Raw genomic sequence first — 21471 nt, 5'->3', positions numbered from 1 at the left:
ATGCTAGGGATTCCAGCACGTTCCAGGACTGTGTTGTTTGGAACTTTGTCCTGCCAGGTGATGCCGAGGATGCGTCGGAGGCAGCGCATGTGGAAAGCGCTAAGTTTCCTCTCCTGTTGTGAGCGGAGAGTCCATGACTCGCTGCAGTACAGAAGTGTACTCAGGACACAAGCTCTGTAGACCTGGATCTTGGTATGTTCCGTCAGCTTCTTGTTGGACCAGACTCTCTTTGTGAGTCTGGAAAACGTGGTAGCTGCTTTACCAATGCGCTTGTTTAGCTCGGTATCGAGAGAAAGAGTGTCGGAGATCGTTGAGCCAAGGTACACAAAGTCATGGACAACCTCCAGTTCATGCTCAGAGATTGTAATGCAGGGAGGTGAGTCCACATCCTGAACCATGACCTGTGTTTTCTTCAGGCTGATTGTCAGTCCAAAATCTTGGCAGGCCTTGCTAAAACGATCCTAGTTACCTAGGTAACTAGGTAACTAGGTAAAGAGGCACTTTTTCAAATGGTGCTCCTCTTATATTTAGCAGGGAGAGAATAACTATCCTTGTTCACCCCAGCACACTGCCTCTAACTGGTACAGGGCACATTTTTATTTATTAAGTTAATTAAATTTGATTTTGTCATGCAGAGGCTACAAAATCTTCTTTGACCACCAGTAGCAAATGCCTTAGCCACACCATTGCTCTCAGACCTGAAGCTTCCTGGTTTACCTTTGGGTTAGTCACAATCTTTCAGCCTAACCTACTTCACAGGGTTATTGTTAAGGATTAGAAGAGGGAAGGAACTATGTGCACCACCCTGAGCTTCTTGGAGGAAGGGTGGGACTTTAAAAAATGTGAAAATTGGAGGTGGTCCTATGGCACCAACACATTTTGAGGCAGCCCTACCAGAGAGGAAAATATTTTCAATCATTTTTGTAGACATACACACAAAGAGAGGATCTTAGATGAGGCAGGGTTAAATTCAGGCAATGACTATTTCTGGAACACCATTTTTGTTAAATGCCCAAGCTCCCAATGTTTGCTACATTGATTGATTAAAAACTCACTCATGCTGTTTCAAGTAATTAGACATTTAGATTGGCCGTCTCTGACAATGCATGCTAAAAATGTAACACAGGCCCCAAAAACATATTGTGCTCTGCTAACCTGTTGGTACTTCTTTTTTTTTTTACTAGTTAGAATGTAAATCTGTTTCAGATTGGTCTGTGCTGGCAATGCTCTTTGCTAATGTCTGCTGAAATCATCCAAATGAACGGCAGACAGTCTATTCCTTTGGGCCTTATTATATTTCGGTTGGTATGACAGACACGTCTCACCCACATCATTAGATACTGCACACTCTATAATGAATGGGGGTAAATAAATTCAAGCTTAATTCAGACAAGCCGTGTACTTCCCTCCACCCCTTTACTGGCTTTAAGAAAAGGCTCATCTGTTTTATTTGGTCTTTAGCTGGCTACTCTCTTAGCTGTCTTGTGTTTATTTTTCATACTATACTGTAGTCTTTATAAGGCCCAGTCCAAACATGCAGCACATCTGTGGGAAATCACATGTGTAGGAAATAATGTCCATGAGTGTCAAACAGCTTGGGATCTGCAACCACACATTCACTCAATCCAATAATTTAACTGTGGAAACAGCCACACTAGTTCCTCCTGTGGCTCTGTCATTCATCCTTTGTCTCACCTCCTCTGAGGTAACTCAAACCCAAGGGTCAGCAACCTTTTTGGGGAAAGGAACTGGACATTTGGCAATAATGTCATCACATTATCACCAAACATCCAGGTTGCAGAGCTCCCAGGAGGCTTAGGAGGCAAATCATCCTGCCAAATTTCCAGCTCTGGAAGGGGAATGGCACTGCCACCTGCCCAGGCTCACAGATTCCCTATACCATGTGGGCCAGCTGACTCTGGGTGGCGGGCTGGACCTGGCCTGTGGGCCACAGGTTGCCGACCCTTGCTCAAAAATCCACAGATATCGGACAGCCAAGTGATTTTCCAACCAAACATTCAAAATTTACATGGTCAATTCTGGATTAAGAAGTGGAAAACATAGTTGACTACGTTTCGTGGGGAAAAAAACTCACAGATAAGGAAACTCACATGGATTTGCATCATTGTGCTACACCCATGAGAAAAGCTGATTTCCACTTGGATTTCTGCACATTTATTCTGTGACTAACACCCAATCCTATCCCCCGCCAGCCCAGAGCATACAGTGCCATTGACGGAGTACGCACTGTAGAAGCTGGCAGGAAACCAGACCTCCCCATAGATCTGCTGGTCCACAATGGGTCTCCTCAGATTTGTGTTAGTGGCAGCAGCCACAGAACAGCGGAGCACTTGCTGTGCCAATGGTCCAGGCCTTACAGTGGCATATTGCGTGATCTACCAGTATAAGGCCCAGATAGGTTTGGACCAGAAGTCACTTTGGTTCTGAAAAAGAAGGCATAGAAGTGATTTAATTAAATAATAAACTTTAAAAAATACATATATTTTTTCTGCATACATTCAAGATAATTAAGTAAACCATACATATATAAAAACATATGAACTTTTGAAACAGAACAAACCAAAACATATCTACAGTGTTTGTAGTATTATTTTCAATAGTCAGCAGTTAAAGAGCACACTGCAAGCTTTTCACATTAACTCAGTAACAAACAGCCAACTATTTATATTTTCCAAAGACTGTCCCTGTTTTCTAGCTCCTGTCTCTAAATGACTGTTCCAATGTTTGCCTTTTAGGGATAGCACATCAAAACATTGTTATTGCAAGATACTAGACGTGTCATTCTCCTGCATTCATCAGCATCCTGCCTAGGTTCTCTAAAATGTAAATTTCTGAGTGGGTGGGTGGGTGGACGGACACATCTGCTCTCTAGTGTACATGAACGCAGAGGTTTGAACTAAGTGTTGGCAACCAATTTGGTTTCAGCATCTCTTTAAAGCCATTTCTACCCAATGTTACATATATGCAACAGGGACCAAATGTGTACACCTGTGGGCCAGGCAAAAATGGGTTAACAAAAAGGATCATCACCCTCTGAGCTTTTAAAGCAGTGGAAGTCAGGACTATTGAACAGTCAACGAATACAGCAGGCAGAGTCCAACCTTCAGCAATGTGTAATAATAGGAGGAGAGTTCTCAGACAGTGATCCTTGTTATTAAAATAGGGGTGTTACAGACATGGTCCTATTTTCATCTGTGAAATGTCAGAGGGTATGCAGCAGTTCTCAGAAAACTGCAAGGTAGGCCAGCTTGGATATAAAGGCCGTCACTTGGTTTCGTGTTGGATTCAAAGCAAGCCATTACTAGTTGTAGAGGGGGGTATGTGATGAAATCAAGGCTTTCTCTTGCCTAAAGGAGAAGCCTCTGCTACTTCGCTGATTTCTTGCTGATAGCCCCGAAAGCTGAAAGGCAGCCAGTTAGACACTGCTCTGACAGTGAGACAAGACCGGATCAACTGAGCTCGGAGGCATAAGCTGGAAAGGAATGATTAGCTCAACCAGAGTTATGAAAATGCTAAACAAAAACTCTTTCAAACCAACATGGCTTTGGTAGAAATACTCATTTCACGGACTTACATTTGAATATGGGATTATATTTTTGATTATTCTATAGCAATTACTCTCAGCCCGGGCCAGTGCTCCTGACAAGTACTGGAGGTTTTGTTATTGTTTTTTCAAACCTATTAATTCCAAAACTCCTGGGCAAGCAGCAAATCTTGCAGTCTTTTCTTGCATTACATTGCAATGATCATGCTTGGGTTTATTGCTACCTTCTGTAGATTTTTCAGTACTGAATAAGGTATCATTCTTCTTGCAGAAAATATGACTGGGACTATTTTTCTTGTCTTGCATCTTAGGGTCCAATCCTATCCAACTTTCCAGCACCAGTGCAGCTGCAATGCAGCCCCGAAGTAAGGGAACAAATGTCCCCATACCTGTGACTGCCCCCCAACTGCAAGATGCAGTGCACACCCCATTGACATGGCTGCACCTACCCTGGAAAATTGGATAGGATTGGGTCCTTAATGTTCTTTGAACTTGCTAAATTTAAGCATTTATTTCTTTTAATGCTTTCTCCAGTGTTTGTGAGAATAGCCGCATGTAGTATTGTCAGGAAAAGTACTGAAGTAAACGCAGGCTGACTGAGGGGAGTAGGGCCCAGTGATTAGCGCTCACACACCATTGCCTGCCTTCCCTTTTCCCTTCATCTGGCCACTGCAAGTGCTGCTTTTGACCCAGGAAGGGAGGCAAATCTGGACATGAGACAAGTCTAAAAACTACAGGATTAAAGTTGAGTTTGCTTGGAGCTTGAAGAAGTTCAGCAGAAAATCTCCATGCTTTTTAGCCAAACTTGGGTCCAAAGAAAACACAACAAGTTCTGAGGAAGGGGAAGAATAGCATGGAAAAAATAACTGAGTTAAATGCCTATTAATTATTCAGAGGAAAGGACCAAATACAGTATACACTTCTGGTAGGCCTGAACGTTATCTCAGCTCCTCCAGTCTAAGTCAAAATGCGCACAGCCACATTTCAGTAGAGTCGAAACAGGTTTATGGTTTCCAAACATCCCTTGCGGAGTGAACACATGCATAGAGTCCTGGCAAAGCTGTAGAGGGAATGTTCCTCTCTCCCACTCTTCCACTAAGCAAACTGCTAAAAGACATACTGTACATAAAGCTGTTTTCAAGATAACAAGACCTTAAGGAGCTGCAGCAGGTGTTGAGCATTATAGTACCATCTGGGCCTGTTGAGTTCCAGTCAAAACAATCTTCTCAGCACTTCACTGAAGGATGGGGAGGGGGGAGATCTGCTAGTAATGCTGAGCCTGGATGGAAAAAAAAAGAAGAAAAAAATAACAAGCATAAAGATTGTTCAAGGAGCCTTTTAGACCTTTAACCTAGAATCCTGTGCACACAACCATATGGAATACAGTAATAGTCCGATAATGCTTCATCCTTTAGCACTGTTTCATTACAGCGCCCTTCGTCCTAGGTTGACTGACAGCTAGCATAGCCAATGACAGCAGTGTATTCTGGCCAGCAAGCACCAGTTTCCTGCCTTATTGTCAATGATGTCTCCTATAGTGCTGTTTTGGACAGCGTTGTTTCCAAGAATAGATCCCCTACATTATTGGAGGCATTACTGCCCTACGCAAATAGAGAAGGAGGATTGTGGTGACAGCAGGGGTGTACCACCCAACAGAAAAACATGGTGCATGACATGGGCGTCATGCTACTCGGTTGATTCCCAGACCTGTCTCACCTTGCTATATCCAGCTGCTCCCTTCAGCCACCAGTATCGTACTCTTATTTATTTATTTGCAGAATTTATACCCCGCCTTTCCACTCCAGAAAAGAGCACTCAAGGCGGCTCAAAGAGTACTATTGGCTTTGGCAGGGATGGTACAACCCAGAACAACACCTCAGGCATTCTTGGGTCTGCACTACAGAAGAAAACCAAAACCCTTGCTATGTTCCTTGTGCAGGAGGTCTGGTCTAGTGGGTAGAGCCTCCGTCTGCCTGAAGATAACATCCACAAGGTCACCAGTTCGAGGCCACCGGCATCGTGCGACCTTGAAGCAGCTGACAAGCTGAAGCCGAGCTATTCCATCTGCTCTGAGCGTGGGAGGATGGAGGCCAGAATGTGAAGCCAGATCAGAATAAAACACCTGAATGTAGTGGTTCTTGAAAGAAAGAACCTTCTTTCAAATTGTAAAAATCCCTATTTAATAAGGGATTTATGTACAGCCTGCCTATGTAAACCGCCTTGAATAAAGTCTTGAATAAAGACCAAGAAAGGCGGTATATAAATACCTGTTGTTGTTATTATATTATTATTATTATTATTGTGCTCTGTTGTCAAACCCAGGTGTGCACTTATGCTGTCCCTGTAAATAAATCCATAAGTCTAGCACTTCTGAGTCTGGCAAGAGTGTGAGAGGAACACAGTAAGGAGAGAAATTATTTGCTTCTTCCTTGAGGAGGAGAGAAGAAGTTTACTGTAGCCTGCATTGGCAGCGGGTCGGATGGAGGTGATGGAAGCAAACTCAGGGTGAAAAGCACACCAAGCCTACTGCCCCCCTCTGAACCCACTGCCCACTGTCCCCTCACACGCTGATTCAACTTGCATCAGGTTGCCTTGTGGATGGGCCGGCAGAAGAACATAAGAAGAGCCCTGCAGGGTCAGGACAAAGGTCCCATCCAGTCCAACTTCCTGTATCTCACAGTGGTCCAGCAGATGCCTCTGGGAGCTCACAAAACAACAAGATACCTGCATCCTGTTGCCACTCCTTTGTATCTGTCATTCATAGATAGGTTACCTCTAAAACCTGGAGTTTGCATACAGTCATCATAGCTATCAGCATCAAAGCAGTGGGTTTGGCTTCCCCTCTTAGCTATCAAATCCATCCTGGCCCGTCTCCCATGCTTCTTCCTACCTACGCTGCAGTCACTCCAGCTGTTGATATCTTGACCATACCAGTTCTGAATTGTTGAGTGACTGGCAAGCACATGCAGCTTGGACCTTAATCTAAACGGCTTGTGCTAATGTTTTACTATGAGAGTATATCCCTTTTGAACACACTTCCTTGTGTCGGTCATTGCATAAACTTCAGGAAGTCTGGAGAATGACCAAGGCCATCTTCATCAGGCTGTGAAAGTTCCCTACAGTATATTACTTGACAGCACTTTCCTGCTTGGTTTTAAATAACATTTCCCCCCCCCCCCAGCTTTTGTTCCCAGATTTTTCCATGGGCCTCCCATTTTTTTGCCAGTGCAAAACAGAAGGGTAGATACTCATCACCACATTCTATAGAGCAGTGGTTCCCAAACTTTTCCAACTGGACCATTGGCCGAAGCTCTCCATTAGGGCTACAGTCCTATACATTGTATAAGGCTGCAAGTTTTTTACAAGGATTCGGAGGCTCCTCTGCCTGGTTTCCATGGCTCCCTGGGGAGCCACGGCTCACAATTTGGGAATCACTGGGGCAACCTACTCCTTTGGTTAAAGCTGCACCAAAAGGCTGGTGTAGCATAGTTGCTAAGGGGCCAAATGACACAGAATGAATAACATGAACTGAGTTTTGTTTTTCCTTTATTTTTTGAACAGATCTCATGAAAACAATTGAAAGCCAAAGGTTATTTTCTAATTAGAATAGTAGAGGCAGCATTGTGATTGGAGTTGGAACCATAGCAGAAGCAAAATGCTAAAGTCTCTCTACTCCCTTCATTGCAGCTTCACTCTATTTCAGTCACCCCAATACTATTATTTAAATAAACAGCTCCGTGCCACCGAGCACAGTCACAAACATGCTGTAAGGCACATTCGTGGGGCTCACTGCCGGGTTCCTGCCCATGCTAGCCCAGCGCCAGCCGGTGCTAGGCTAGCGTTGGGCAGTCGCCCAGCTCCTGCGGCTCTGCGGTCTCCTGGACCACTGAGCTGCGGAACAGTAAGCAGGGGCAGGGATGGGGTGGGGAGGAGGCGTTACGGGGAGGGGGGCGGAGAGAGGGCAGGGGGAGGCGTGCTGGGGGGGCGGTGAGGAGGAGGATCTGCAGAGCTCCGGTCCGCAGGATCCAGGGCGCTGGTGTAGGGCTGCGTGCCCTACACAAGCGCCTTTAACTTACCACCAACCTTTTGGTCAGTGGTAAAGTGAGTAACCCCATTATGGGGCTGCTTACCTTACTCGGGGGAAGGGGACAAATGTCCCCTTCTCCTGAGGCACCTCCCACAGTAGTGCGGGAGATGCTGGATTCGGTGGCAGTCCTCCTCAGTGCCGCCGAGCCTGGGCGCTGCGGGTAGCTCAGGATTGGGCTGTGAGCTACAAATTGGAAAGTCCCGTGGTTGAATCAGTCCCTTGGCAGGGCCTTCGCCAAGCCATGCATGTGTGCCAGCTGTGGCCATACCTGCATCAGTTGAACCTGGCCGTGGTGGTCCATGCCATAGTGACATCAAGACTATAGTAACCTGCTCTACATGGGGCTGCCCCTGAAGATAGTTCAGAAGCTGTAGTTAGTGCAGAATGTGGTGGCTGGAGTAGTTGCTGGAGTTCAGCATTACAACTCTGTTGGATAAAAAATACAGAAGTCCCCCATATTCACAGATCCCATATCCAAAGTTTCAATTATCCGTGGTTCAAAATCCCCCCATCTCGCAAATGACTTGGCTCTTTGCTGTCTTCAAATGCTAACAGGAAGCGTTTACAGGAAGCGACAGAAGGGAGACTATCATGGGCAGATAAGTCATTTGAGCGATGGGGGAATTTTTGAATTGCTTTTTTAGGGTTCACTGCTATCCACAGTTTTCTATATTCACAGTGACCCCCATGCATAAAAGGGAATGCCTGTATAGGTTTATTGAGGAAAAATCCATCACTGATTACAAGCTAATCTTGTAATCTTAAACCTCTGGGTTTTAGAGGTAGCCTATCTCTGAATGCCAGATGCAAGGGAGCTGGCAGCAGTTACAGGTATCTTGTTGTCTTGTCACAGGCAGAAGAAATTTGTCACATAACTGGAAAAGAGAAGGAACCCGTCAGCCTAGCTATGTTAGTGGAATTGAGCCTATATCCCATCTGCTCCCTGACTGTGAAGACTAGGGCAAAGCTGCCCAAAGACACAAGAGGTAGCATGTGAACCACTGAGTACGACTAGAGAAGTGCTATCTCATATGGACTCAGCCAGTTCAGTCACAAGGTGAGAATCAGCAGTGGATTGCAATGAGTGAAATGGGGTGGGAGGTTCCGGTTTAAATGTGTTTATTTCAGTCCTATGCACTATAATATACTAGTTGTTCATTCTTACAGCCCTCTGCTTCACCAATATACTTCAGTGTAGCAGCCATTCTAATTAACAAGTTGTATTATCTAGATAATCTCTTTAGACACTTTAATCCTGATTAAAATGTCCAACCTACCAATGACTAGTCACATGTGACTAAAATACAATTTCATTAGTGAGAATAAAATGGATTTCTTCCCTGACCCTGTAATTCTGTGAGTTACAGTGTCTTTTATGTTTGTGGGATCTTTGAAAGCAATTATTAAGCCACTGTGTGTTCAGGGACCGTTCACACTGCTGCAGCATCCACTGTGTCAACAGCTCTTTTGTAAGGGAAGCTGAAGGGCAGTCTGGGCACAATGCCTACCGGTTAGCTATCAGCAACCACCTCCTGCTCCCTGCTTCACTCTTTTATTGGGGAACCTGGGAATGAACTGGGAAAAGGCAGTTCACTGCCATTACTGAAGTTCTAAAGCCCAGACATAAGGAAGCTGCCTTGAGAAAGTCTCCTTCCCAGGTTACAGAGACCCAAAATTGGGGGGGGGGGGGGCTAAAACCAATCAGTAGCAGAACATTGGTGGTATGATAGACACGTCAACCCATTCCCTTCCAAGTGAAGTGAGACCAGGCTGGTAAACAGTAAGAGTACAAAGAGTTTATTAAAGGGCTGTAAAATCAGAATGCTGAAGGGAAACCTGCCCAGAGTGGGAGGAGCCATTTACACAGCACATTGTGGTGCCTGCAATACTTACCATGCCGCCGCCCCCCCGTAACTACACTACTGCAGAGAACTCAAGAACTCAGTTCTTGAGTTCCTTAAACAAAAAGTGTGGATGAACTAATGCCTGCATGATGAAAGAGATAGCTGGGCTTCTACAAGCAGAAAGCAGGTGTGAGGCTTCCCTGACATTCCCATGCCATATGTTTGGCATTCCACACAAAGCTGCAATGCCTCTAGCTCCCCACCTCCCCACCCCAGGGTTGCCAACTGAAACCATTCCTGGAGATTTTCTTTTTCCCCAACATACTTAATTAACCAATATTATGTTTTGCCTTCCAGTTGGCTGGCTTGTGGAATGAAAGCATCTCTTTTAAAATGGGAAGAGGTTAATTAAACCTGTGAACACAGTAAAATGTATTCCTTATATCAGTTCTTCTCAAACTTTTTAGCACCGGGACCCACTTTTTAAAATGACAATCTATCGTGACCCACTAGACAAGAGAGAGAGAGAGAGAGAGATTTATTAAGGATAAATTATTTATTAATAATAATTATAGTCCTGTGTTCCTGATGCTGCTGGAGACCCTTCATATAATATGTGTGTGTGTGGACAATTGTTATACTCTTCCGAGAAATGGAGTTCAAGGACTGTTGCCCCAAACCTTTATAGTCACTCCAGGGTACTCAGAAGGCTGAACTGGAGAGCAAGATGTGCAGCTTGGGTCTTCCAGGCCAGACAAAAGGCTAAAATGGGGCTTGCACGTGATCTATGGCATGCCACTTACTAGAGAAAATAAGAAAATGTGACATTTTAATTTGGAGGTATAAAGATTACTTCATACCACAGGTTAGTATTCCAGCTAATGATTTCCTTCTGTAAACCAAGCAAGGGTACTTTCAAAATGTTTTTTTTTTAATGTTTCAAAAACTTTTTGTGATCTACCAAAAATTGGCTCACGACCCACTGGTGGGTCCCAAATCACATTCCGAGATACATACCTGCATTATGTTATGTTATATACCTGCATTAAAAAAAATTTTTTTTTTTTAAGACCAAGGTGCATTTCACACATTTTTTTGTTCATGGGGGAGGACTGAATTTTTTAAAATCTGTGCCATTGCACCAGTAAAAAAATAAAAGATTTAGGGTCCCATCCTATCCAACTTTCCAGCACTTACACAGCTGTGCCAATGAGGCATGTGCTGCACCTTGTTGTGGGAGAACAGTCACAGAGGCCTCCTCAATGTAAAGGAAGGTTTATTCCCTTTCCTCAGGGCTGCATTGCAGCTACATCAGTGCTGGAAATTTGGCTAGGATTGGGCCCTTGGGGCATAATGATGAAACCCAAGTACTTGGCAAGGGGAGGTGCACCTTCATGCATTTTAAGTTCATTTGGGGCTGCATAGTTAGACAGCAACTCATGCATTTTTCAATTGTTAAGCTTGCCAAGAAAACTTACCAGGTTTTCTTTCATTGATCCCCAGGGAAATGCCACTGGTTCTGGGAGACTCCTGCAGAGTCGTGGAGACTCGGCAACCTTACCGCCACAACCCTCCTCCAGACCACCACCACCACCACCAGGAGCATTTAGTAAGTCAAATGCTCTGCTAAGGCAGTCATGTGAGTGGCCTGTTACAAATAGCACATACTAGTTCTAGTCTATGAACTAGACTGCCTACAGGCGAGATATGTTGGTTCATGTACTAGCATGAACAGGTTCTTAAAATGACATAAACAAGTGACAAGACCCAAAAGCAACTAACAAAAGCATCTCAATTAAGATATTTCCAAACATGAGCTTCTAGACTAAGAATGCATGCTATCAGAAAATATTGGCTACCAAGAATTGTCACCACTTTGGTGCATGAAAAGAGTCCTGTGTTTGAGAGTATGTTTTTGTTATTCCTTGTTTTACATACTCCTTGTTCTACAGTATTGTTTCGCAACTCTCAGCTCAATCCTGAGCTGCCCGGCACACGGGGCTGCAGTGGTGCCAAAAATGGCTGCCGCTGCATCCTGCATGCTTTGCAGGCACCACTGGCAGCTCCGCGGGAAAAGGGGACTTTTGTCCCTTTCCCTGGGCAAGTCGAGTAGCCCCACAATGGGGTTATTCAATTCCACACTGACCCTTGGGTCAGCATAGAATTTTGAGCCTCCGTGTCGGGTCGGCGGAGCACTGGTGGTGAGCACCTTATGGCACGCTTACGACAGTGTGCACTGGCAGTGAGCAGGCGTGCAAAGCTCAGGATTGAGCTCTTTGTCACTTGATAATTAACCAGTACATTGGGACAATGGGCAACACATCCCTTAACTCTTACACTCCTATTATGTGCCATGTGCAGGAGGGCAGAGGAACCAGTGTTCTGTAACATTCATTCATCATAGTCAAAGAATTCTGATCTGCTATGCATGGTTTAATTCATATGTTCCATATATATGTTCCACATATATGTTCACCTTTCAAATATGATCACTGAGAATTCCTAATCTGGGATTCACAATGGGCCAGTTCAGCTGATAGTGCAACTGGCCCATTTAAACCTGTGTGGGAGGAGCATGAACATGCATGTGGTACTGTTGTGTCATTGCCTAACCATGCAAGAGTGCAGTTTATCTGAACTGTCCATCTACACATGATTTAAACATTCCTTTAAAGTAGTAGTTAAACTGAATTGAGAGTGGTTTGCACAAACCACCCCCATCAATTAGGTAACAGTGCTCCAGATAGGGGGAGATGTATATGCTCATGTTCCTTCTCCACATGACTAAAGGGGAACCAACAGAGTATCATTCAAACCAGCCTAGTTAGTGGCTATTTACAGTGAGGTAATGGCTGAGTGTCCTGCTTCAGTGTATGATTCACCTGTGGCTAGATACTTAGCTCGTATTTAAATTTAGTTCCAGTTTCAGATAATACATATGTGCTATTGTAACCTACTGAAAACAAGATTGTCAGGTCAGTAAGACATATGTAAATGGCAGTTTTCTCCTTAAAAGCGCACTAAGCAAATTTCAATATTTTCTCTAAAAATATATTGGGACACCTAAATTCCATGTACCCATGACATGTACCTATCCACACCCATAAGAACATAAGAAGAGCCCCACTGGATCAGGTCAAAGGCCCAAAGTTTCCTGTACCTCACAGTGGCCCACCAGGTACCTCGGAGCACACAAGATGACAAGAGACCTGCATCCTGGTGCCTTCCCTTGCATCTGGCATTCTCAGGTAGCCTTCTTCTAAAATCAGGAGGTTGCACATACCCATCATGGCTTGTAACCTATGATGGACTTTTCCTCCAGAAATTTGTCCAATCCCCTTTTAAAGACATCTAGGCCAGATGCCATCACCACATCCCGTGGTGAGGAGTTCCACAGACTAATTACATGCTGGGTAAAGAAATATTTTCTTTTGTCTGCCCTAACTCTCTCAACAATTTTAGTGGATGCCCTCTGGTTCTGGTATTCTGTGAGAGGAGCAGAATGTCCCTCTAGCCACTCTATCCATCCCCTACCTAATTTTGTATGTTTCATTCATCTCATCGTCCTCCAGGCACGTTTTTTTTCTAGATTGAACAGCCCCAAAAAAGTTATGGTAAGTATGTGCAAGGTAGAGGTAGGTTGCCTCTGATTGCCAGATGCAGGGGAGGGCACCAGAACGCAGGTTGCGTCTGTTGTGTCTGTTGTCTCATGTGTTCCCTGAGGCATTTGGTGGGCCACTGTGAGATACAAGAAGCTGGACTATATGGGCCTTTGGCCTGATCCAGAGGGGCTCTTCCGATGTTCTTAAACATCGTAGCCTTTCCTCGTAAGGGAGGTGACCCAGCCCAGTAATCATTTTGGTTGCTGTCCTCTGCACCTTTGCCATTTCAGCTATATTCTTTTTGAGATGTGGTAACCTGAACTGGATGCAATACTCCAGGTGAGACCTTGTACAATGGCTTAATAATATTAGCATATTAGCCCTGGTCCTGAGGGCTTATTTTGTTCAGGTCTCCTCTCCTGCTTTCAATACAATGTGATCTTCTGAAATGTGTGAAGGAATGTGCACCTAGGCATATGCAGAGTGCCTTTCCATCACCCTCGTTAGGATAACAAACAAGCTTTCCAGAGATTTGAGAAGTTTCAGAGATTTGAGCCCAGTACCTCTTTCTTTTTAATTAAGCACTTTTGGTTCTAGAAACTGCCCAGGGCATATTAAGATAAATTTATGCATTTATTTGAACAGTCTGCGTGAGTCTTTTATAATTATAAACATCTAATATTTTCATAGTATTCTAGTCTTCATAACAGCATCCCTGTTTCCAAGGCTGGCCACAAAAACCCAGCAAGTGGTAGAAAACTAAGAATCCAGCTTGGATACTTTGATAACAGGCAAAAGCTCATTCTTAGGAATTCAGATTAAACACAACAAATTAAACTCTCACAGAATGAGAGTTTTTGATCAGAAGTGGAGTTTCTCTGACACCATCTGGTCATTGCTGCATCCTGCAACTGTGGATGGTCCCCAGATAGTGTCAAGCTCTCGTGCCCCACTTCTCTGACAGGTAAGAAGTTCCAGGAGCTGCCTGCTGCACAACCCAGGCTTAGGTTGCCTTTGGAGAAGTGAGTACTAGAAACTTATGATCCCTCTGTAATACAAGGTATTTGCTTTAACTGACAAATATAAAGGACTGAGCGTCTGGATGGAGTTAGATAGTGCATGCTGCTGCAAGCAACACCAGCTACATATGTTTTCTAAGCATCAGGTGCTAGCTGCCAGCTTCCACTGTAGTCTTTCTCAGATCAAATCCAACCCCTCTCTGCCTCTTCTAGAATCTGTTCACACCTGCAGCCTTTTGTCTTTCTCACTAACTCAGAAAGGTAATAGGGGAGAACTCACCCTACAATGTAGCCCCACCTCTCAGGCAAATGGGCTTAAGGGCTTCTGGGGGAATCCCATTTGAGGAGTTTCTTGGGTCAATAATGTTTGTTAATCCTATTTTGTCTATTCCAGGCAAACTGGCTAAGGATTGCCTCAAGGCCTGGCCTTAGTGCTATACTTGATCACAACATCAAATCTCATTCTCACAACCATGTGTTATGCCTTGATTTTTTTATAGCACACAGGGTATCTTAAAAGAAAATTGCATGATCATTTCTGTCTGACATTATCTCAGTTATTTCAGCTAGTCCTTGTCATTCCTGAAGGGATAACCTTTCACAGCTTCTTTTTACCTCATTTATATCTCTTTCACTCTTTAATAAGAAGAGAGCATCTCCATTCTGTATACATGGTCAAAAGACATAGAAAAAAATTGCTTCATCTTTACATGCTTGCCCAAACTTACATCTCAGAGACACTCACAGCACAATCCAAACCCTCCCCCCAGCACAGGTCCCTTGAGACATAAAGCACATTCATGGCTACTCAGGAGTAGGCTAGGCTAGCACACAAACACAGTCAGCACACAGCCAGCACAAGGTGGTGAGCTGGACCCGCACCTGGATGGAGTAAGTTTGTGGTGGCCAGCACAGGGGGTGTAAGAGGGTGGCAGGAGGGAGAAACAGAGGTGGAGAGGGGGCGTTTTGGGGCAGGGGAAGGCAGCCCAGGAGGGGGGTGGGACCAGTGGCAGCAGCGCAGGCCAGATCCTAACCCCTGGCCCCAGCCCAAGCAGTCTTACATGGGCTGCTTGGATTTGCACCCATGAAATTGCACCTGCAGATCCAAGTAGCCCTATAGGGCTGGCTGATGCATGACACAGTGTAAGAGAACTAAAATCTCCTTACTCTGAGTTGCATCCCAGCCTGTAACTACCTTGCCCTGGATTCAGCACAGGCCAGTCGGCCTGCCTGTTCCAGCACAAGTTAGAACTGTGGCCTTAGAGAACCAGGATGTTGAGGGGTTCAGGAGTTGGGTTTGGAATACCCAGGTTCAAATCCACACTCAGTCATGATGCTTCCTAGGTGACTATCTGGGCCAGTCTTTCCTACCTCATAGGGTTGTTGTGAAGACAAAAGGAGGAAAGGAACTATGTACACCTCCCTGAGCTCCTGGGAAGTTTAACAATGTGAAAAATACTGTTAAATAATAAATTTCAGATATATCAGTACAGTCTTCTCACAGTCCTCTCATAGAACTGTGTTACAAATGGGAGAAGGATAATTCCTTACCTGAAAGCATAAGGAAAGCTAGTTTCTTAAGAAGAGTGAAAAAACTAGGCTAGAAATCTTCATGACATGTAAAGAAAATTTTAATGTAGGGGTCCTTTCAACCAACCAGTCCCCTGAATGTATTGAGGCCACAGTCCTTTCAGTCATGGTCTCCCCAATAAGTTTCTGGTTTTCCAGTCACAGCAAGCTAAGAGAGTTTCCATTTGCAATGATACTCAGAAGCTCCTGATGAAGAAAAGTCAACACAGGATTCTCAAGTAACTGGTGCAATTTTCAGGGGTTAACAATTCTTTCTCAGCTAAAGAAATTGAAATTTGAAGAAATGGGATTTCCTTAGTCCTCTCTCTACTGTTTCACTTCTCCTAGTATACTAGGTGAACTGTCATTTGCATCATGTACCAAAGGGCTGCCAGAACAACCGCAGACTTTTTTAGTTTTTCATAATTATATACCTCAATGGTGGCATTACTTGGAATCGTTTGTACAGCCACAGTCATTTTCTGCCAGGACTGAAAAGCTGTGATCAAAGTCTGCCATCTCTTGGAATTCTAGAGCTTTACACCCATGCTTTAAACAGCTGGAAATATATGCAGGGCCAGAGAAATAACCTGAGTTTCCAGCCTAGAGCAAAACGATAAATCTTGGCTGCAATGCAATACTGATGTAACTTGCACACTAGTGCTTAAGGCAGTGGTTCTCAAACTTATTAGCACTGGGACCCACTTTTTAGAATGACAATCTGTCGGAACCCATGAGAAGTGATGTCATTAACTTGGAAGTTATGTCGTGGCAGGAAGTGACATCATCAAGCAAGAAAATTTTTAACACCCCAGATACCACAAAATCTATTCAATTAAGGCCGCAATCCTAACCACACTTTCCTGAGAGTAAGCCCCATTGAACAAAATAGGACTTACTTCTGAGTAGACCTGGTTAGGCTTGTGCCCTAAGTAAGTAAGGCCCAGATCCTAACCAACTTTCCAGCACTGCTATAGCTATGTCAATGGAATGAGTGCTGCATTCTGCAGTTGGGTGGCACCCACTCCTCAAAGTAAAGGAATGTTTGTTCTCTTATCTCAGAGTTGCATTGCCCTTATGTCAGTGCTGAAAAGTGGGTTAGGATTGCGCCATAAGTAAATTAGAAGTTTACAATAAGTACAGGTCCACCCTTGTTATACACGGATTTTTTATACACGGATTTGACAACATGAATGGCCACTGCAAATAAGAAGGAATGTGCTGATCCCTGGAGAAGGGGAAAATGCATCTTTTTAAAATCACAGTTTAAAAAACTGCTTTTCTTACTGTTATAGAGAGACAGTCATGCAAGTAATCATTCCTTTCATCAGCTGAGCCTGGCAAAGGCAAGGGGTCCTTTGCATTTCTAATTGCTGACTGCCTCTCTACAACAGTAAGAAAAGCTGTTTTTAAACCATAATGGTAAAGGTTTAAACTTTTAAATTTTTTTAATAATTGCTTTTATTTAACACTTTTTTATGGTATCAACAGGGAGTCCCAGAATCAAACCCCTGTGAGTGTTGAGACACAACCTTATTACAAGCAATGGAGGGGAAGTGGGTCTATTTTTCCACTTTTTTTATCCACTGAATTTTTTTATCCACTATGGGTTCTGGAACAGAACCCCAGAGGATAATGAGACACAACCTGTAAAAGATTATTTAAAATAAAGAATAACCCTACTAACCTTCCCAAGTAGTTGCTGATTTGTTTTAAAAAAATTCCCCAAACATCCCTAAGACTGCAATTCTATCACACTTACCTGGGAGTAAGCCTCATTGACTATCATTATTAAAAGCATATACTATATGCTTAGTATACTATAGTAGACTATATATATATATATATATATATATATATATATATATATATATATATATATATAAGCCTGTTAAAAGTACAGATCTGTAACATTTCCCCAAATGCAGTGACATAACAGGTTAGCATCAAGTCTTATATATTAAAAATAAAATACAAATTGAAATGAATGAGGACCCACCTAGTAGGTTCTGACCCATGTTTTGAGAAACACTGGAAGGCTTTCATGGGGCCCAGACACCTTGAAAATCAGAACAGCTTCCTCCATTCTGCTTTCCTCCCCACATGCCAGCTGTAAGGAAAGGCAAAGGAGTGGAGGGCCCAGCTACAGCTTGATTTAAGAGGAGAAAGCCTCTGAACTGTTCTCCTTTCTGGCAGGAAGGTTTCCAAAAGTGAGTATTGGGATTTTCAGTTCTTTGGGAACTTTGCACGCAAGTCACAGCTCTGAAGGGGTGAAAACCTTAATGTATCTACAGTAAGCCCCCACTGCCACCTGGGGTATGTCTAGAAGCTTCAAGCAGTGATAGGCAACCCTCATCACTTCAAGCCTCTGACCCACTGATATACTACATCATCATCATCATAACAATAACAACTAGGTATTTATATACCAGCTTTCTGGTCATCGGATTACTCCTCTGACTTTATTCAAGGCGGTTTACATAGGCAGGCGTTTCTAAATCCCTCAAGGGGATTTTTACAATCATAGAGGTTCTCTTGTTCAAGAACCAACATTTCAGAATGGATCTTCCTTGTTTGGTCTCACTTCTGGCCTCCAGTTCTCCCATGCAGGGCTTGGGAGATACATGATGGAAAACAGACCAGCTCCAAAGTTTCTTTGAACCCCATGTGATCTAAGGTGTAGGAACCAGCAAAACTAGGAGCTGAGAACTTCTCCCTCCATACCCCATACTGGCAGCCACAACCCCGGGATGTAGAAGAGTTCCGAGAAAGCCTCCAGGCCCTACCTCTGGGAAGGAGAAAGGGGAAAAAAATAGGCCAACACACTGCTTCTTCTTCCTAAGAGCATATGAAACTACATCCATCTTGGTCAGTATTGTCAGACTGGTATTGTCAGACAAGCTTTCAGATAGGAATTTTATCTCTGCCCTGCCTGGGTACCCCTTGTACCTAACCCATTGATTCCTTAGGATCAATGGTTCATTATCTGCAATGGATTATCTGCATTAATTTCATTATCTGAAATTAAAAGACATGGGCTTTTAATTTCTAGTAGTCTCAGTGCTTGACAACCATTGGACTTTGGATTCATGTACGTTAGGTAACACAGTGCATGATTAAAGCCATACAAATCACCCTACGGTGCAATCCTATGCATGTGTACTCAGAGGTATATCCTACTGAGTTTAATGGGACTTACTCCTAGGTAAGCGTGTATGGGATTACCTTACCTAGGTAATCCTTTAAACCAGGATTTAAAGTAGTTTAAAGTAGTCATTAAAGTACTGGTTTAAAGTAGTCATTATAAGGTTAATGAACTGCACAGTATATGCTTCCAATATTCACTAAAAGAGAATTTTCTCTTTTGCCACTGCATTTGCCATTTTGTTTGTGTGATGTGAATCAGTATTGAAACTGCATTGGAAGCTTTGCACATGCTCGGTCTGCATTGTGGATTCTCATTCATTCATCACGCAGATTTAACTTAAGCGCAGTATTCTCCTAGGTGGTGCTGCACTGTCAGCAGCATCCTTAGACAAGACCAAAGACACTTTATTCCCTCCATGAAACAATGATAAATTAGGCCATTTACAAGGATCAGTTTCAACTGGGTATTTTATAAGTGGGAGAGACCTTCCCTGTTACATGCCTGACAGCGTATTTGCCTTTACGATAACTAGCTACGGGAAGCAAATTTAATTCCATCAAGATTGGCGACAGCAATCATTGCGTGCCTTGTTTACCAGTAGGCTATTGTTCCGGAGACTGTAGAGACTGGGAAAAAATGCAATAGACTACAATGGATTTTAGCACTTCATCAGTGTTTGATCAACAGAAAGGTAGGTGGCTTGTTAATTCTGGAAGCTATCAGGCTGAACTGCCTTTGTAATCGCATTCTCAAGAATATTGTACAGCACACTTCATATTGTATGCGAATAGTCTTGTATGCGAACGGTCTCGGGCATTGTGGATTTCATGTCCATTTATCTTCCAGCTGTTTAAGGGCAGCCATTGTGTTTGCTACAGTTAATATGAACAGAAAGTAGTATATTCTGCTGGAAGAACTGCCTGATATTTTGCTAATCTTTGATAGGAAAAGACAACTTACCACAGGTTGAATACAGAAGTTGTTAAAAGCTTATTACCTGTAAAATTGTGTTCACTGTAAAATTGTGTTCACTGATCAAATAATGGATTCTGAAATTGTATTCTGAACAGTGAATGGCTGGAGATCTCATTTTCCTTGAAGAAATCCTTAAAATTACTGCAGGGCTCCTGTAAAACTATAGTACACTCACAGTCCAATCCTATGCATGTCTACTCAGAAGTAAGTCCCATTAGAGTCAAAGGGGTTTACTAAGTATGGACAGGATTGGGCTGTCACTTCACAAACGCATTTCTGGATGTTATTGTTTTAGTATGTTTCATTGTTTTCTGTGGTTTCCTATACTGCATTTTATTGTGTTATTTTGCATTTTTTTTAACTACATAAGCCATTGTGAAAGCTAATAGTGAACGGCAGCACATATATCCGCTAAAAAAATGAATAAATTCCTGAAACAAAGGTGCTTTTTATACAGAAAAGGTTGCTATGGGAATAAAGCCACCTGTTTTGGAGTGAGATAGCCAGATTTTACTTCTTGATTTTCCTGCCCATCTACTTCATGTTTTCTATTCTAAATGCATACTTCTAACATGTCTTTAACTTTTTGCATGACTTTTGTCCCCATGGAACAGCAGATTTCAACTGGGAGAGGCGACATTAATCATTGATGTCTTTATGCCTACTCAAAGAGCCATTCAATAAGCAGTTGGCAGTCTTCTCTTTCTTCATATTTGCATCTGCAAAGTGTACAAGCTGACATGAAAGCAGTCAGACTCAGATCAAACCTTTTTGGCTCTATGTGTGCATGAAAAGGTTCAGGCATAATGGTGAATGAAAACTGCTTACTCATTCTCTTTGCCGACTACGGTTGTACTGTCCAACCTACATCAATACCTGTTTTCAGCACTAGAGTGCCATACTATTTAAAAGATCGTTAATTCAAAAGATCATGCTAACTCAATGATCTCTAGAAAATGCAGGGGCTGAGATATGCACTCAGAGCTCTATCACTCAAAAAAGCCTCCTCCATTTAATTCATTGGAGTGGGCAATTCAGTGCAAGGTTTCCTTTGCAAAAATGGAGCTTCCTTTATCAAAAATATGAATGAGTACCACACTTGCATAGAGTCATAAGTATTGCCTTGCTGAATTAGACCAAAGGTCCACCTAGCCCAGCCATTTTCAACCACTGTGCCACTGTGTACACTGGTGTGCCATGAATGGTTCCCAGGAATTTGGGAGATGGTCATTTATCAATTGGGGGATGTGAGCCCCCATTGACAGCACAGTGTGCCTTGTCAATTGCCAAAAAGCTGATGGTGTGCCTTGACCATTTTAGTGCCTTGCCAGTGTGCCGCGAGATGAAACCCTTAGCAGCTGTGTATAGAAAGCTCAATGGATGTTGGCGATTTGGCTAAAATTAGGCAGAGATAATAGTGGAACTTGTAAATATCAGGATTCCTATTCGTGCACATTGGTCTTATTTGACCTGAAGAGGCTTGATGATTTTGTTTTGTTTTTTTAAGATATACTTTGATCAAGAGAGTTATCAGCATTCATATGCAGAACCACAGGCCTTTTGGGAGAATTACAAGCCAATCCTCCTACTAGCCCATGATTGCCAGCCCTTTCTTGTAGGACCACTCATTTTCTTTAGGACTTCTGCACAGTTGCCCCATCA

At 43.3% G+C, this 21471-nt stretch overlaps 1 protein-coding gene across 1 annotated transcript in view; it reads left to right on the top strand.

Moving 5' to 3' along the window:
• Window positions 1–19485: 19485 nt before the first annotated feature.
• ANKRD55 (ankyrin repeat domain 55) overlaps window positions 19486–21471 on the top strand; it is a 49951-nt gene continuing 47965 nt past the window's right edge. Inside the window, exon 1 of the mRNA XM_066618131.1 lies at window positions 19486–19525. Within this exon, the coding sequence (XP_066474228.1) occupies window positions 19486–19525 (40 nt within the window). The remainder of the gene's footprint in view (window positions 19526–21471) is intronic.

The sequence above is a fragment of the Tiliqua scincoides genome, chromosome 2 (assembly GCF_035046505.1).
Source record: "Tiliqua scincoides isolate rTilSci1 chromosome 2, rTilSci1.hap2, whole genome shotgun sequence".
NCBI lineage: Eukaryota > Metazoa > Chordata > Lepidosauria > Squamata > Scincidae > Tiliqua > Tiliqua scincoides.
Note: the sequence above shows the minus strand (reverse complement) of the source record. Positions and strands in the feature narration are given on the sequence as shown.